Source organism: Coregonus clupeaformis, chromosome 3 (genome assembly GCF_020615455.1).
Source record: "Coregonus clupeaformis isolate EN_2021a chromosome 3, ASM2061545v1, whole genome shotgun sequence".
Taxonomy (NCBI): domain Eukaryota; kingdom Metazoa; phylum Chordata; class Actinopteri; order Salmoniformes; family Salmonidae; genus Coregonus; species Coregonus clupeaformis.
The window spans coordinates 6652717-6670852 of record NC_059194.1 but is presented as its reverse complement, the minus strand read 5'-3'; the positions used below and the strand labels follow the sequence as shown (position 1 = coordinate 6670852).

The window sequence follows — 18136 nt, the reverse complement described above, 5'->3', positions numbered from 1 at the left end:
AAATAAGATCTGGTGCAACCAATTACCTTCAGAAGTCACATAATTAGTTAAATAAAGTCCACCTGTGTGCAATCTAAGTGTCACATGATCTGTCACATGATCTCAGTATATACAGTGGGGAGAACAAGTATTTGAAACACTGCCGATTTTGCAGGTTTTCCTACTTACAAAGCATGTAGAGGTCTGTAATATTTATCATAGGTACACTTGAACTGTAAGAGACGGAATCTAAAACAAAAATCCAGAAAATCACATTGTATGATTTTTAAGTAATTAATTTGCATTTTATTGCATGACATAAGTATTTGATCACCTACCAACCAGTAAGAATTCCGGCTCTCACAGACCTGTTCGTTTAAAAAAAAGAAGCCCTCCTGTTCTCCACTCATTACCTGTATTAACTGCACCTGTTTGAACTCGTTACCTGTATAAAAGACACCTGTCCAAACACTCAATCAAACAGACTCCAACCTCTCCACAATGGCCAAGACCAGAGAGCTGTGTAAGGACATCAGGGATACAATTGTAGACCTGCACAAGGCTGGGATGGGCTACAGGACAATAGGCAAGCAGCTTGGTGAGAAGACAACAACTGTTGGCCCAATTATTAGAAAATAGAAGAAGTTCAAGATGATGGTCAATCACCCTCGGTCTGGGGCTCCATGCAAGATCTCACCTCATGGGGCATCAATGATCATGAGGAAGGTGAAGGATCAGCCCAGATCTACACGGCAGGACCTGGTCAATGACCTGAAGAGAGCTGGGACCACAGTCTCAAAGAAAACCATTAGTAACACACTACGCCGTCATGGATTAAAATCCTGCAGCGCACGCAAGGTCCCCCTGCTCAAGCCAGCGCATGTCCAGGCCTGTCTGAAGTTTGCCAATGACCATCTGGATGATCCAGAGGAGGAATGGGAGAAGGTCATGTGGTCTGATGAGACAAAAATAGAGCTTTTTGGTCTAAACTCCACTCGCCGTGTTTGGAGGAAGAAGAAGGATGAGTACAACCCCAAGAACACCATCCCAACCGTGAAGCATGGAGGTGGAAACATCATTCTTTGGGGATGCTTTTCTGCAAAGGGGACAGGACGACTGCACCGTATTGAGGGGAGGATGGATGGGGCCATGTATCGCGAGATCTTGGCCAACAACCTCCTTCCCTCAGTAAGAGCATTGAAGATGGGTCGTGGCTGGGTCTTCCAGCATGACAACGACCTGAAACACACAGCCAGGGCAACTAAGGAGTGGCTCCATAAGAAGCATCTCAAGGTCCTGGAGTGGCCTAGCCAGTCTCCAGACCTGAACCCAATAGAAAATCTTTAGAGGGAGCTGATAGTCCGTATTGCCCAGCGACAGCCCCGAAACCTGAAGGATCTGGAGAAGGTCTGTATGGAGGAGTGGGCCAAAATCCCTGCTACAGTGTGTGCAAACCTGGTCAAGACCTACAGGAAACGTATGATCTCTGTAATTGCAAACAAAGGTTTCTGTACCAAATATTAAGTTCTGTTTTTCTGATGTATCAAATACTTATGTCATGCAATAAAATGCCAATTAATTACTTAAAAATCATACAATGTGATTTTCTGGATTTTTGTTTTAGATTCTGTCTCTTACAGTTGAAGTGTACCTATGATAAAAATTACAGACCTCTACATGCTTTGTAAGTAGGAAAACCTGCACAATCGGCAGTGTATCAAATACTTGTTCTCCCCACTGTATACACCTGTTCTGAATGACTCCAGAGTCTGCAACACCACTAAGCAAGGGGCACCACCAAGCAAGCGGCACCATGAAGACCAAGGAGCTCTCCAAACAGGTCAGGGACAAATTTGTGGAGAAGTACAGATCAGGGTTGGGTTATAAAAAAATATCCAACACTTTGAACATCCCACGGAGCACCATTAAATCCATTATTAAAAAATGGAAAGAATATGGCACCACAACAAACCTGCCAAGATAGGGCCGTCCACCAAAACTCACAGACCAGACAAGGAGGGCATTAATCAGAGAGGCAACAAAGAGACCAAAGATAACCCTGAAGGAGCTGCAAAGCTCCACAGCGGAGATTGGAGTATCTGTCCATAGGACCACTTTAAGCCGTACACTTCACAGAGCTGGGCTTTACAGAAGAGTGGCCAGAAAAAAGCAATTTCTTGAAGAAAAAAATAAGCAAACACGTTTGGTGTTTGCCAAAAGCCATGTGGGAGACTCCCCAAACATATGGAAGAAGGTACTCTGGTCAGATGAGACTAAAATTGAGCTTTTTGGCCATCAAGGAAAACGCTATGTCTGGCGCAAACCCAACACCTCTCATCACCCCGAGAACACCATCCCCACAGTGAAGCATGTGGTGGCAGCATCATGCTGTGGGGATGTATTTCATCAGCAGGGACTGGGAAACTGGTCAGAATTGAAGGAATGAGGTACTACTTAAGTAGTGTTTTGGGGTATCTGTACTTTACTTTACTATTTATATTTTTGGCAACTTTTATTTCACTACATTCCTAAAGAAAATATTGTACTTTTTACTCCATACATCTTCCCTGACAACCAAAAGTACTCGTCTCATTTTGAATGCTTAGCAGGACAGGAAAATTGTCAAATTCACGCACTTATCAAGTGAACACTTGGTCATCCCTACAGCCTCTGGCCTGGCAGACTCACTAAACACAAATGCATCTTTTGTAAATAATGTCAGAGTGTTGGAGTGTGCCCCTGGCTAGCCATACGTTTTAAAAACAAGAAAATGGTGCCGTCTGCTTTGCTTAATATATGGAATTGTAAATGATTTATACTTTTACTTTTACTTTTGATACTTAATTATATTTTAGCAATTACATTTACTTTTGATACTTAAGTATATTTAAAACCAAATACTTTTAGACTTTTACTCAATTAGTATTTTACTGGGTGACTTTCACTTTTACTTTAGTCATTTTCTATTAAGGTATCTATACTTTTACTCAAGTATGACAATTGGGTACTTTTTCCACCACTGATTACACCCAAATACAAAAAGAGTTCTACACACACACACACACACACACACACACACACACACACACACACACACACACACACACACACACACACACATATACAATACAATACAATACAATACAATACAATACAATACAACAGAACAGACATTAATTCGGGTTGTGTCTGAACATGTACATTTCGAATGACACAATCTGTCCTTATCAGTCGCTCCAGGCGAAAACACTATCAGTCATTGTGTTTTTATTTTTAGAGGGCTGGGCAGCCTGCTCTCTTAGGCAACTCATCTATTGATCGGTGAGAGTAGAGAGTGGAATTCTGTCCTCTGGATGTTGGTAGTTTAAGCCTCTCATCATGACCTCAAACGAGTCAATGTAATCATGTCTTGTCTGGTGGTGGTTTAAACAGGATATCTTTTGGACTTTTTAAAGCTTTTGTTTTTGGCTTTGTTTAGTTAACAAATGTGCTAAGTAAGCTGTTCCAGTTACTACCTTATTTGCATATGGATAATGACCAGTCCCTTTTAGGCATGTGTGTGAGTCACACAAACAAACAATTGGTACCGCAGATTTGCATTGAATGGTCATTGATGATGAATGAGTTTTAAATTGATAGGTCTGATGTCAAGGGTGTCAAAGTAATTTGTGGGGGGGCCATTTTGTAAACATAATGGTCTGTAGGGCCACACATTGGCAAACAAAAAGTTGATTTACATGCCTCTATTTACAGTATAGTGTCTGCCTCAACAGCATTACATGTGAATTCACTTCTATTGCGCAGTTGGAAGTACACGTCTGGGCACACATTCAACCAGATGGCATGCTATAAAATGGCCCCCAGGCTGCATGTGTGACAGCCCTACCTCACACTCAGACTGACTGTAGTGAAACTGGGGGACAAGGCCTACATATGATCCATAATAATCAATGATAATAGGCCAGTAAGTGCGCCAGTAGAGGCCAATGGTAACCCCACACTTATAACAATAATCCACATCAATAGGCTAAATGAACTGCACTAATGTTCTTGTTCCAGCTGTGTCGTTTCGATCCTGTTCTGCATTCACAAGGACAATTGTCTGTCTCGCGCTTTCAATTGGTTCGATGAAACACCATTACATCAGGATTCGATGCGGTTTGACTGATGTTGGGTCAGGGATGTGGCATATCCCTTCCACTGTCACGCAGCTATTGTAAAGTTGGAGGGCGAGGGAGACAGATGGATAGCAACAAGACGAGAAGCTGATAAACTGTCCAGAATAACTTAACAGCTGGATACTTCATTGAGATAATTACTTTCCCCTTTCAGCAGTCACAACTTTGGGTTAGTTAATTTGATTGTTTTTTTTACCAGACCCTTTTTGGACATTTAGGCATTCGTGGTGCGCATATCTTGAAGGATTTCTTATTAATTTCTCATTCATACAGAACATAAGTAACACCAGTAACCCGCTGACAGTGGGATGGTTGTTCATCTTCTGCTCTGGAGCTATGATCTCTGAGGCTGACAGACAGGGAGCAGTTAGACCCAAGAGGTCACCGTCAGACGGGCACAGGGATAGGGACAGGGACCGCAGCCCCAGACGGAGAGCAGAAGCTGATCAACACTATTTACAGGCGAGACATCAGGAGGGCATCGACGACCTCCCTGCAGGGAAGAGACAAATGATGGAGAAGTTTTTCACTGATGTTCATAGTCCTCCTCCAGGTGAGATGAAACCAGGGAAGCACCGCCATCACAACCCCGATCATCACCACCAGGATCAAGAAAGGGAAACACACAGGTAAGATCACTTTTGAGTTTCCCTTTTATTAAAGTTTCCTTTTTGAAACAGTAATGAGGAATGCACATTTGATGAAGACTACAATTGAGTGTGGTTATTGAATGAATACATCATTACTACTTAATCTCTCCATATCAGCTACAGCAGGTTACGGGACAATGATAGACGCAGCAGTGAAAGCCACGGTCACCACCATTACCATGGTAACAATCTCCAAGACGACCAGGAGCAACCCCATAGACGCCACCATCATCATCATTATCCTCAGCACCTTCATCACGACGACGAGATGTCGGACCACCACACCACCGTCACCCTCTCCAGAGCATCTTCCTCCTCCCTCTCATCTTCCTCCTCCGACTCTTCCACCGAATGGTCCTCTGAGGCTGGCATTGACGACAAGTTCTCCCTGAAGCACGCCAGTCGGCCGCAGCATACCATGTCCTGCTCCAACATTGCGGGAGGACAACAGTTCCGGGAGGACGACAGCGAGCTGCAGGTGTACGCCACCATCAAACAGGGGCGAATGCACGGAGGAGGCAGTCCTGGGACCCATCCTCAGGCCCAGGGGAGGGGAGGACACGAGCCCGGCTACTCCGAGCTACACCGGGGCCACAGCCGCAGTGAAGAGGGGCTGCTGCAGATCACAGGAACTGACAGAGGGAAAGCACGGACATCCCCACACCTGAAGCACGGACCCCTCTACAAGACAGCCAGCCTGGGCCGGAGCCTGGCCTTCAGTGAAGAGGTCCTGGCTGGGCCAAAGAGGGCGGTGTCCTCCATCCAGCTCCCCAGTAAAGGCATCCTGAAAAACAAGGAGGCTCCGCGGGACATCCGCAAGGCCAAGTCCATGGAGGTGCTGTCCCCCCGGGTGGCAGGCAAGGCAGCAGGGCCCAAGGGGAAGCAGGATGTGGAGGCTCTGAAGGATGCAGCCAGGCAGAGCATGGTGAAGGGGAAGATACAGTTCTCTGCCTTCCTGGATGAGATCACTAAACAGGTCATCAGCCCCGCCCGTCTCAATACTCTGGGGGTCCCTGTCGAGACTGTAGGACCGTGTCCAGCCAAAGCCCCAGCATCCCCCAAATCTCAACCGAAAAGTCAGCCCCAGCTTCCCTTGAAAAAGCAGGGAGATGGGCAGGGGGAACAGAGGGAGCCGGCTACTAAACCGCAGGCTCTGCCTAGGAAACTGAGGAATGGCTCTGACGCACGGTCACGGAAAATATCTCTCCCTGCAAAGTTTGGGTATGAAAGCAAGAACCACACTCCTCGTCTAGGCAGCCCCCCAACCCGCCACTCCAGCCAACCCTACCCACCCCACCCACCAGCTGGCTATGAAGACCAACCAGCCTCCCTGCCTGACTTCCAGGGTCCTGTCGGTAATAGGCATGGGCGGTACGGGCCACTTCTTACAGACGGCACTGTCAGCTCCAGCCCTGAGCCCAGCCATCACAAACACCGGAGCTACAAACACCTTGACCAGAGCCACAGGCCCAGCCACAGCCCACCTTCATCTCCACACACCCAGCAGCCTCAGCTACCCAACCGCGCCCCGATCCGCACACACTCCCCTCCTCCAGTACCAGGACCCGAGTCGGAGTCTCCCTCCAGCAAGTCTGACTCGTCCCGGAACAGAGAACGAGACACGGCCAGCCCCAGCTCCGAGCAGAGCGACCGCCACAGCCAGTCAACCTACCGCTGGCATCCTAAACCACACAGGGTGAGAAATAAATGATGTCAACTACAGATGTAGGATCTTAATTTTTGCCAGTTTGCTACAGCAGGAAAATAATCCTGCAGCAACAGGAAATGTGAAGTCTTATGTAGATTATAATGAATGGACATTTTTGTAGGGGTTGATACATTTTTCGTTAGGGCAAATCAAGTCTGAAATTTCTAAGTGGAAATTACAAACTTTAGAAGCCTTTAAAAAACGTAAATACAATACAAGTTTGTATTTCCTGCTTTGCAGGAAAATTCTCAGAAACAAAAGTGTGATCAAATTAAGATCCTACATCTGTATGCCGATGGAGTCAAAGGGTCGAAATACATACTATAGATAGTAGGTCCTAACTGTAGAGTTAGGTAAATCATGCATTGATGTCATTATGATCCCCAAGTAGGATTTGTCCCAAAGTTCTTTAATGTTCTCAAAGTGATTCAAACCACACAGGGAGTGTCAGTTGATGTCCTAAACCACAAAGCAGCAGTTATATAAGGAGAACTCAAGCGTCATCCTCTGTCTGTGACGCTTGTCCATACTGAACCATGTTAGGTAACGAGTAACCTTTATAGGCATTGTGTTGCATTGGGAACAACACGCTACCCAACCCGAGAGGGCCAGAGTGCCAGCTAGCACAGAGAGGGCCTGAGTAACCCTGCTGCGGCTCTGGCTTTATTAACCTCACTGACCCATATCTGACACACAATCAATAGCTTTCCTGGAGCGTATCAACTAAAGTTCAATAATCAATCCCTTTGGCTCTGTTATGTCCCTATCATTCTCTCTGCCCTTTTCATCTCTGTCCAAAAAACATTCAATTCAGTTTATGAAACTTTATTAGAAAGTGAAGAAACTGCACTGTACATTGATAATAACATGACTAATACAGCTAATATAACTGTATTAAAAGCTATTACATTAGAAAATCATTGACAGTTATCTCTAATCTTCTCTTCTCTTGTGCTGTCTCTCTCCATAGGCCTTGACGGGTGACATAGGCCAACTCCAGTGAGTGGGATTTTTTTCCTTCTCCTCCTCATCCTCTCCTCTTGTTTATCGATGCACTTTAAAGAACATCCTTTTTATTGTGAAATGTCACTGGATATCGATTCCACTATTGGCTTACAGAGCTCTCTCATCACCTCTATCAGTAAAGATGGATGAAGAACATGTTTAGATAAGCTGTATGAAAAATGTGTGTAACAATGGTACAACGCACAGCGTTCAGTCTGGATTACTTAGCTATGTGAAATCTCTAGAAGCTGACCTGAGCTGCATCTAATGTGCTAAAATGGCCACCTTAGGAAATGTGACTGCATTTCTTTAATAAAACTCCATCTCCCATGATCCTCCTGTGTGTAAATAGGGCACTGCAGGATGAAAATGCTGAGCTGCACCAGAACCTGATGCAAACAGTGGTCTGCATTGAGAGCCTGGAGGAGGAGCTAGCCAGGGCCAGGGAGGAGCTAAGCCACATGAAGGAGAAGTTCAAGAGGTCAGGGCTCATGATAATATGATGACGGCAGTGGAGGCTGGCAGTGGAGGAGCTATAGGAGGACGGGCATACAACATGGGCCCAGAATTCATAGCCAGACCCTTGCTTATGATGCTGTGTCTCTCTCTGCTGCAGGCTCCAGGACACATACACAGGTACCCAGCACACCAACAGCCTTCTGGGGGAGAAACTGCACTCAGCGGTAAGAATCTGGTCAAACATGACAGACTGAGAGACAAAGACAAAGACAGAGAGAGAGACTGAGAGAGAGACAGAAAGAGACAGCGACTGAGAGACAGAGAGAGAGACAGACAGAGAGAGAGAGAGACAGACAGAGAGAGAGAGACTGAGAGAGAAAGAGAGACAGAGAGAGAGAGAGACAGAGAGACAGAGACTGAGAGATAGAGAGAGACTGAGAGACAGAGAGAGACAGAGAGAGAGAGACAGAGAGAGACTGAGGATATCTTATCTAGGTAACACTGTGGGCCCTGGCCAGGTAACACTGTGGGCCCTGGCCAGGTAACACTGTGGGCCCTGGTCTATAACTAGTCTGTCCAGGTCAGGTCATATGGTCGAGAAAGACTCCTGCCACTATACAAACTCATATCCCCACCCAGGCATAGAAACATACACTGCTCTGAATATCCTTCTCCCGCTCTGTCACCTCTACAACACACAGTGTTGTGTTGACTTACAGTAGCTTGCAAAAGTATTCACCCCCCTTGGCATTTTTCCTAATTTGTTGCCTTACAACCTGGAATTAAAATATATTTTTTTGGGGGGGGTTGTATCATTTGATTTACACAACATGCCTACCACTTTGAAGATGCAAAATATTTGTTCTTCTGAAACAAACAAGAAATAAGACAAAAAAACTGAAAACTTGTGCGTGCATGACTATTCACCCCCCCAAAGTCAATACTTTGTAGAGCCACCTTTTGCAGCAATTACAGCTGCAAGTCTCTTGGGGTATGTCTCAATAAGCTTGACACATCTAGCCACTGGGATTTTTGCCCATTCTTCAAGGCAAAACTGCTCCAGCTCCTTCAAGTTGGATGGGTTACGCTGGTGTACAGCAATCTTTAAGTCATACCACAGATTCTCAATTGTATTGAGGTCTGGGCTTTGACTAGGCCATTCCAAAGTGTTCGAAACCACTCGAGTGTTGCTTTAGCAGTATGCTTAGGGTCATTGTCCTGCTGGAAGGTGAAACTCTGTCCCAGTCTCAAATCTCTGGAAGACTGAAACAGGTTTCCCTCAAGAATTTCCCTGTATTAAGCGCCATCCATCATTCCTTCAATTCTGACCAGTTTCCCAGTCCCTGCCGATGAAAAACATCCCCACAGCATGATGCTGCCACCACATGCTTCACTGTGGGGATGGTGTTCTCGGGATGATGTGAGGTGTTGGGTTTGCTCCAGACATAGCTCAAATTTATTCTAATCTGACCAGAGTACCTTCTTCCATATGTTTGGGGAGTCTCCCACATGCCTTTTGGTGAACACCAAACGTGTTTGCTTATTTTTTTCATTAAGCAATGGCTTTTTTCTGGCCACTCTTCCGTAAAGCCCAGCTCTGTGGCGTGTACGGCTTAAAGTGGTCCTATGGACAGATACTCCAATCTCCGCTGTGGAGCTTTGCAGCTCCTTCAGGGTTATCTTTGGTCTCTTTGTAGCCTCTCTGATGAATGCCCTCCTTGTCTGGTCTGTGAGTTTTGGTGGGCGGCCCTATCTTGGCAGGTTTATTGTAGTGCCATATTCTTTCAATTTTTTAATAATGGATTTAATGGTGCTCCGTGGGATGTTCAAAGTTTCTGATATTTTTTTCATAACCCAACCCTGATCTGTACTTCTCCACAAATTTGTCCCTGACCTGTTTGGAGAGCTCCTTGGTCTTCATGGTGCTGCTTGCTTGGTGATGCCCCTTGCTTAGGGGTGTTGCAGACTCTGGAGCCATTCAGAACAGTTGTATATATACTGAGATCATGTGACAGATCATGTGACACTTAGATTGCACACAGGTGGACTTTATTTAACTAATTATGTGACTTCTGAAGGTAATTGGTTGCACCAGATCTTATTTAGGGGCATCATAGCAAAGGGGGTGAATACATATGCATGCACCACTTTTACGTTATTTATTTTTTTGAATTTTTTGAAAGAAGTTATTTAGAATTGTTTTTACTTCACCAATTTGGACTATTTTGTCCATTACATGAAATCCAAATAAAAATCCATTTAAATTACAGGTTGTAATGCAACAAAAAAGGAAAAACGCCAAGGAGGATGAATACTTTTGCAAGGCACTGTATGTCCTCTGCTCTGTTCTGTCCTTGAAGACTGAGAGCACAATTAGTACTACTGCTATACCATCTCTAGAACAAACTGTACTGAATATGTTGAGTCATGTCCTCTGCTCTATCCCTGCAGACCGAGAGCCTTAGCTCTGAGAGGAAATATATGGTGCAGCGTATCACCCATCTCAGCACAGAGCTGGAGCAGGCCAACGCCACCGTCGCCTCTCTGGAGAACATCAATGTGAGCACAGCACCATCTACTGAGCAATATATGAACTAAAACCCACACTAGCTTTGTTCATGTACTGGCAACAGAAAGAGTGGTGGAAAGACAATATGATGATTTGTAAAGTTGATAGTGGCCTTACATTAAAATACTGTATCCATAATCTCCTCAACTCGTGTTCAGCTCATTGCCGCCTACATGAACATTTATTGTACCTCCTCTACTGATTTCTCTATGTCTGTTGTACTGTATGAACTGAGAGGATGTCTGTGCTGCCCTCCAGGTTCCCTGTCTGATCAAGGAGCTCCTAGAGAAGCACTTTGACTCTGGAGACGCTGTCAAGCAGTTTCTGAAGAACGCCTTGAAAACCGGCCAATCTACGGGCGACATCGAATCATTCACTCCAAAACTGGAGCAGAAGCCGTCTGATTGGCCAGGCGTAGGACTGAGGGAGTTTGAGGCGGGTCCACAAAAGGTCACTGCTTTTATGCCCTGCAAGCAGGAGGAGGAGGGGTTTGGGGTGATAGGTCAGACAGGAAATGAGGATTCTCGCCCGATGAGTCCCCCTTTCTCCGTCGCTGACATCAGTATGGCTATCTATAAGAAGATAGCTGCCAGCCAAGCGGCAAGACAGCCTCGGCCTTCCAACTACCAACTTCACACTGACACCCCTCCCAACCCCTACCCTCTGGTGGAGTCGGGTGCAGGGGGTGCAGGAGGTGCAGGGGGGGAGGGTTACCTTGTGCCTTCTGTCAAGGGGGGCGTGGCAGAGGCAGGGAGAGCAGCTGAGAGTAAGCAGGGTGCTGTTGTTGATGTGTCCTATCTGACGGCCCAGAGGGTTCTGGATGACTTCCTGCACCAGCTGACGCACCCAGAGGATGGGAGTGGAGGTGTGGGGGAGGGGGCACAAGGCCAACATGGGAGGGGGAAGAACTGACGAGAGGGGGGCGGAGTGAAAGGAACCTATGAACTTCTGTAATTGTAACCTAATCTTGTATAGGCTAGGATTGTTCAAATTGTATTGGTTTCTTTGTGATGGTTTGTTTGTGATGTTTGAGGCCTGTAGTTCTGCATTTATTTGACTCACTAAATGTCACTATACATTTGAGTGATGGTATTGTAAATATTACATTCTGTTTCCTTCCCAAATGTCTTGTTGTGCGGTGGTAAAGAAAGTATTAGACTTAAACAATTATTTTACGTATATATAGGATGTAATTATTAATTCAAGTTTGCAATGTGGTACAGTCCCTCCTTTCCCTTATGAAGTGATGCAGAATTGAAATAGTTTTTTTGTCGTAGAATTTTCTATTTTGTAACAATGACTGCTATTTTGTAAGCTCCAGTAAACCAATGAAGTAACCTTCATATCTGAATAACATCGATCCAGCTGCTATTAACAGATTACCCCATGTGTTTTGGGCTACTATGTCACATTACCTAGATTTTAACCTTTATTTGAAACCTTATCCAGAGATGTGAATTACACCAGAAAATAAAGCAGTTGTCTGAGGATGGAGCTGGACCATCTGACATGATAAGAAAAGGGGACAGTTTGATGAAAAAGCTTTAAATAAAGGTTAAAATCCAGGTCTTGTGACATGATTGTCCAAAACACAGGGCCTTACTTATGAATGCTATGCTGTCCATCCTAATAAACTCTCTTAGCTAAAACTGTATAAAGTTTCTGTCACCCCCCCCCCCAAATAAGTTTCATGTTGTAGATCAATAAAATGACTAATTCTAAACATGTCTGACAAGGTTTCTTGATTTGTCTTTCCCAAACATTACCCACTTCCTGTGTTAAGCCATCACTCTCTCTCCTATTCTAACCTATACTGAACATGGGGTGCAGCCATGGGAATGAGTTTTTCCCTACAGAAGGGCTTTATTACAGACAGAAATACTCTCCTCAGCATGGATGTCCTGGGCTGGCGTGGTTACATGTGGTCTGCGGTTATGAGGCCGGTTGGACGTACTGCCAAATTCTCTAGACGTTTTAGAGGCAGCTTACGGTAGATAAATGAACATTCAATTATCTGGCAACAGCTCTGGTGGACATTCCTGCAGTCAGCATGCCAATTGCACGCTCCCTCAAAACTTTAGACATCTGTGGCATTGTGTTGCCCTGCCCCCCTGTCTACCGGTCTATCTGTCTATCTGTCTATCTGTCTATCTGTCTGTCTACCTGTCTACCTGTCTATCTGTCTGTCTACCTGTCTATCTGTCTACCTGTCTATCTGTCTATCTGTCTACCTGTCTATCTGTCTATCTGTCTACCTGTCTACCTGTCTATCTGTCTATCTGTCTATCTGTCTATCTGTCTATCTGTCTGTCTACCGGTCTATCTGTCTATCTGTCTATCTGTCTATCTGTCTGTCTACCTGTCTATCTGTCTATCTGTCTACCTGTCTACCTGTCTATCTGTCTATCTGTCTATCTGTCTATCTGTCTATCTGTCTATCTGTCTGTCTACCTGTCTATCTGTCTATCTGTCTACCGGTCTACCCGTCTATCTGTCTATCTGTCATAACCGTCAAATCCAACCTGTAGGCCCAGTGCTGGTTTGCTGATCAGACACTGGCCTGCTTTCCCATTGGTGCTCCTGTCCTAATAGGATCCCAGGGACTATGATGGGGGGATTACCATATCCATACTGTACCCTCGACATTGGCCAGTCCGTGTCCTCCACCATGGGCACAGCAGGAATTTAGGGGTGCACCTTGACCACTCACAGACCACACCAGAGGGGTTCCATCCAAAACAAACGGGTGTTGTCATCGTCAGTAATTGTGTGAATCGAAGAGTCACTGTCGTGGTGCAACCATAACCTGATGATTTGAAGGATCATAGTTTTGCTGTCAAAAAAGGACGTGGATGATCAAATATCTATTAGATTAATTATTTTCTTGGCCTTCAGTTTTTGTCTCACGACTTCAATTGGATTACTACGGAGATTTCTAATATTTTCCTTTCTACGTGAACATTTTGGATTATCGTCCCAACCCAAACTTGTCCTTCACCATCAGACGGATCTCCCTTCTTATCTCAACCCACATGAACAACTTACAGGAGATCAACCTGATAATAACTCACCAACGCACCCTGGAAAGGCCAAGCCATACTTCTCTGTCTAATATAACAACCTTCGCATAACCTACTCCTATGAATCGCGGTAGTCCACCTTCTTTATTGCCCAGAACTTTCCTTCTTTGAACCTACCAATATTCTTTCCCCATCCTTCACTGTTATCTCTCTCTACTTGATTATCCCAACATCTCCTCCCTCCGTCCTTTTCTCTCTCTCTGAGTCCTGTGTTGGTTGTTGTGAGCACCAGCCATGGCGCTGCTGAAGCTGCAGTTCCCCCTGCAGAGGCGTGTGCGTCTGGCCCAGGGTCTGTGGCTGCTGTCCTGGCTGGCCGTGCTGGCTGGGGCCTTCACCTTCTCCCTGGGAGTGTACCTCAAGACCGAGCTGCTCCGCAGGGCAGAGGTACTGGCTGACACTATAACACACACACAGCACACACACCTGTTCACACACACATTTCGGGCACTCGGCATACACACGGCACACACACAAAAAAAACTGTCTGTGTCTCTACTGCTCCTGTGGTCTATCCTGGCTGGTTCCACTGTGTTGTGTTTTCAGTGTGTCTCTCAGCGTGGCGTCTGTCTCACACCTTCACCTATCAAAGCTTTATTCACACCGGGCTGTCATGATGCAGTTGCCTTGAATCTGGACAAGCTTTGTGTGTGTGTGTGTGTGGGGGGGGGGTATTGGTGTGTGGCTGTGTGTGTCGGGGGAGGGGGCGTATTGGTGTGTGGCTGTGTGTGTGGGGGGGGGGGGGCGTATTGGTGTGTGGCTGTGTGGGGGGCGTATTGGTGTGTGGCTGTGAGTGTGGAGGGGGCGTATTGGTGTGTGGCTGTGTGGGGGGGCGTACTGAAAAAGAACAAGAACGTCTACATTCCTGAACTCAATAACACCAATACAACAGAAAAAACTGACAAATTATGTAGTTGATTACACTTTACATAGTGTCATAGTACTGAAGTGGATATAGTGGAGCAAGTCATAGTACTGAAGTGGATATAGTGGCGCAATAGAAGTAGTTATGTAGGGTGCTGACTACCATTACTCATATTGCTTTATATGAACATACATAAATGGAATCATCATCATGGAACGGTACATGCCAGAACATATCCTCTGATGCTTAGCTCTATAATGTAACATAGATCGATCGTTTCGATGTAGTTTATTACGGCGTTATAACTAGTATACTGCCTTTGTTATTAATTTGTTATAACTGGTATAGTACAGTGACCCTATATTTGACCTTTGACCCTCCAGGTGATGGACAACACAGAGATCCACGTGGTGCCCAACATTTTGATGCTGGTGGGCTTGGTAACCATCGGGATCAACCTGTTTGCTGGGCGGGTGTGTCAGGACTCTCTGGACTCTGCCCGGTTCCCCCCCTGGAAGCCCTTCCTGCTGCCCTGGTATGGCCTGGCGTGGATGGTGTGTGTCTGGCTGCTGTCTGCTGTGGTGCTCAGCTACGCCCTGCAGGGAAACCTCGAGGAGTCCCTCAAGGTAAGGGCCTCTGGGATGGGATGGGATGAAGAAGGATGAGACGGTGAATGCAACTGAATAACATAATGACAACACTCGGACCCTATCTCAATTAGTTTTTCTGTGATTCCTCGCATCCTATCTCCTCGCCTGCGCCACATCCGTATTGGAGGAGAAGGAGAAGATCAAGGTCAAGGTCAAGGTCAAGGTCCCCCCCTCTTCCTCCAATTCGTTTTGAGAAGACGGCAAGGACATAGGAAATGAGGAATCCAGGAAAGATGAATTGAGAACAAGCCTTGACTTCCTGGTCTCTTTTATGACATAATCTCTGTCCAATCCAAGGTGGGCCTGAGGAACGGTATCCGGTTCTACCGGGACACGGATGTCCCGGGCCGCTGCTTCCAGAAGGAGACCATTGACAGACTACAAATGGAACTGCATTGCTGCGGCAACACCAACTACAGGGACTGGTTCGAGGTGCAGTGGATCAGCAACAGATACCTGGACTTCACCTCTAAAGAAGTCAAGGAGTGAGAGAGGGGGATGGAGGAGGGAGAAGGGGGATGGAGGAGGGAGAGGGGGGATGGAGGGGGAGAAAGGGGGGATGGATGGGGCAGAGAGGGGGGATGGAGGGGGGCAGAGAGGGGGGGTGGAGGGGGGGAGAGGGGGGGATAGAGGTGGGAGAGGGGGGGATGGAGGGGGAGAGAGGTGGATGGAAGGGGGAGGGGGATGGAGGGGGATGGAAGGGGGAGGGGGGAACAGAGAGGGGAGGAGGAGAGGGAGTGAGAGAGAGAGGGGGGATGGAGGGAGGAGAGGGGGAGGGGGGGACAGAGGGGGGAGAAGGAGAGGAAGTGAGAGAGAGAGGGGGTGGAGAGGAGAGGTGAAGTTAAGCCCACAAACCACAGTTGTCTGACTTGTCTGAGGTGATGATGACTCACATGGGATTTCCATACACAATGTATCCAACTGCCATCTCATAAATGTGTCATCCTTCATCAAAGCCAGTGTCATTTATTCAAGGTAAAAATGTACAATGGAAACACTCAATCAAACTGTTACCCTATTTCCTCTCTAGTCGTGTGCGTAGCAATGTGGACGGTCGTTACCTGATGGATGGAGTCCCCTTCAGCTGCTGTAACCCTGGCTCCCCTCGGCCCTGCCTCCAGAACCACCTGACTGACAACGCTGCCCACTACAACTATGAGCACCAGAGTGAGGAGCTGAACCTGTACAACCGCGGCTGCAGACAGGCGCTGGTCGACTACTACATGGGCCTCATGAACACCATCGGCCCCGGGGTACTGTCGGTCATCTCCCTGCAGGTATACATATGCACAAACACAGAGAAAATATGTACATTGACCTTTGCCCTGTAATGATAAGAGTGTCTGCTAAATGATGTAAATGTAATGTGGTGACAGTAGTTTTCAGTGGTGATTTTGTTACCATCAACCTCTGCCCCTGTGGTAAGGTGTCTGTGGATATACATTTTGTAACCTTGGCTTTGAGTTGAACCTTGACCCCTGTGACATCACCTCCACAGATGTCAGTGTTGGTGAGCCTGCGTTACCTGCAGACGGCTCTGGAGAGCATGGACCCGGAGAACCCTGAAGCTGACAGTGAGGGCTACATCCTGGCGAAGGGGGTTAAGGAGACCCTGATGGATGTCAAGACCACTGTGTTCAAACTGCTGCAGTTCTGACAGGTAGTGTACTACAGTACCCATAATGCTCTGTGAAACATATCAGGGGTGTGTTCAGGGACGTGGAACGCTCTAAACGTTGCAGATAGAAAGATAATAAATAGAGCTGACAAAATGTCCCTAGTGGATCTGACAGTTCACACAGATGTAGGATCTTAATTTGAGCCAGTTTGCTACAGCAGGAAAATAATCCTGCAGCAACAGGAAATGTAAATTATTATGTGGATTATAATTAATGTACATTTTTGTAGGGGTTGATACATTTTTCGTTAGTGCAAATCAAGTCTGAAAATTCAAAGTGGAAATTTTCAAACAAGGTTGCATTTCCTGCTGTGCAGGAAAATTCTCAGCAACAAAAGAGTGTTCAAATTAAGATCCTACATCTGTACCTGTTCTTCACAAAACGTTAATATCTTAACATTCTGTAACAATACATCCTCCTGATCAGACCGCTGGTGTAGCATGATGTACTACAGTACCCACAATGCTTTGTGTAATGCATTTGGTTGTATCTCACTAAAGATGTTCCCGAGAAGATAACCTAATGGTGTCCCGTCTCTTTATCAATACAGGTGGAAGCAGGTGATGAGGCAGAAGCAGGGGCAGACGGCGAGAAGGCAGCCACGTCCAGCTAGATGGAAATATAATATATAACCATGCTCTGCACAGACAAGACTTGACAAAATCTAACAATGCAGATGTTCTTAAACCTTTTGTGTCCTGTTGCTCTTAATGGACAATAAATCAAGCCTTGGGAGGGGGGGGGGGATGTTTAATGTGGTCAAGAACAATTAAAGTCAAAACGGAATACTGAAAGGCACCCAAGAACACACACATATATTTAGTAAATACTCAAAAACAATATTCACATACTGGTACATAAGTAAATTAAAACACACACACACATACACTTTGAAGTACACTAATGTTCTGATGATCTTTGATTCAGATCAGACAAAATCTAAATCCCACAGGTAACAGAAGAAGGCCTACAGTCAATTTAATACTGGACTGGCTATAGAGTTTGTTAACGCACTGCTAAGTAACATGTTAAGTTAATGTGAAGTTGGCATCAGGCATTTAATATATTAAAGTTAGTTGCTTTTAATGGATTTGCAGAGTTCAGTCCTTTTGTACTAGATAGATAGATAGATAGATAGATAGATAGATAGATAGATAGATAGATAGATAGATAGATAGATAGATAGATAGATAGATAGATAGATAGATAGATAGATAGATAGATAGAGAGATAGAGAGATAGATAGATAGATAGATAGATAGATAGATAGATAGATAGATAGATAGATGGGTATTGACTGAAAGTGATGCCAGTGAT

General features: G+C 45.7%; 2 protein-coding genes across 2 annotated transcripts; both read left to right on the top strand.

Annotated features, from left to right (window-relative positions):
- Nucleotides 1-4214: 4214 nt before the first annotated feature.
- On the top strand, nt 4215-12220 carry LOC121540150. Its single transcript, XM_041848787.2, has 7 exons — nt 4215-4786; nt 4925-6503; nt 7486-7514; nt 7873-8001; nt 8137-8203; nt 10431-10538; nt 10807-12220. The coding sequence occupies exons 1-7, from the start codon at nt 4494-4496 to the stop codon at nt 11458-11460; spliced, it is 2859 nt and encodes a 952-aa protein (XP_041704721.2). The 5' UTR covers nt 4215-4493; the 3' UTR covers nt 11461-12220.
- A 901-nt stretch (nt 12221-13121) lies between these two features.
- Nucleotides 13122-17539, top strand: LOC121545930 (RDS/peripherin-like protein xRDS35). Its single transcript, XM_041856860.2, has 6 exons — nt 13122-14012; nt 14874-15116; nt 15438-15625; nt 16171-16417; nt 16639-16800; nt 17370-17539. The coding sequence occupies exons 1-5, from the start codon at nt 13863-13865 to the stop codon at nt 16795-16797; spliced, it is 987 nt and encodes a 328-aa protein (XP_041712794.1). The 5' UTR covers nt 13122-13862; the 3' UTR covers nt 16798-16800; nt 17370-17539.
- The last annotated feature ends 597 nt before the right edge of the window (nt 17540-18136 follow it).

Coding starts and splice junctions, on each gene's coding strand:
- LOC121540150 (XM_041848787.2), top strand. CDS start 4,494: ATGATCTCTGAGGCTGACAGACAGGGAGCAGTTAGACCCAAGAGGTCA. Junction 6,504..7,485: donor GGCATCCTAAACCACACAGG/GTGAGAAATAAA, acceptor CTCTCTCCATAG/GCCTTGACGGGTGACATAGG. Junction 8,204..10,430: donor GGGAGAAACTGCACTCAGCG/GTAAGAATCTGG, acceptor CTATCCCTGCAG/ACCGAGAGCCTTAGCTCTGA.
- LOC121545930 (XM_041856860.2), top strand. CDS start 13,863: ATGGCGCTGCTGAAGCTGCAGTTCCCCCTGCAGAGGCGTGTGCGTCTG. Junction 14,013..14,873: donor AGCTGCTCCGCAGGGCAGAG/GTACTGGCTGAC, acceptor TTGACCCTCCAG/GTGATGGACAACACAGAGAT. Junction 16,418..16,638: donor TGTCGGTCATCTCCCTGCAG/GTATACATATGC, acceptor TCACCTCCACAG/ATGTCAGTGTTGGTGAGCCT.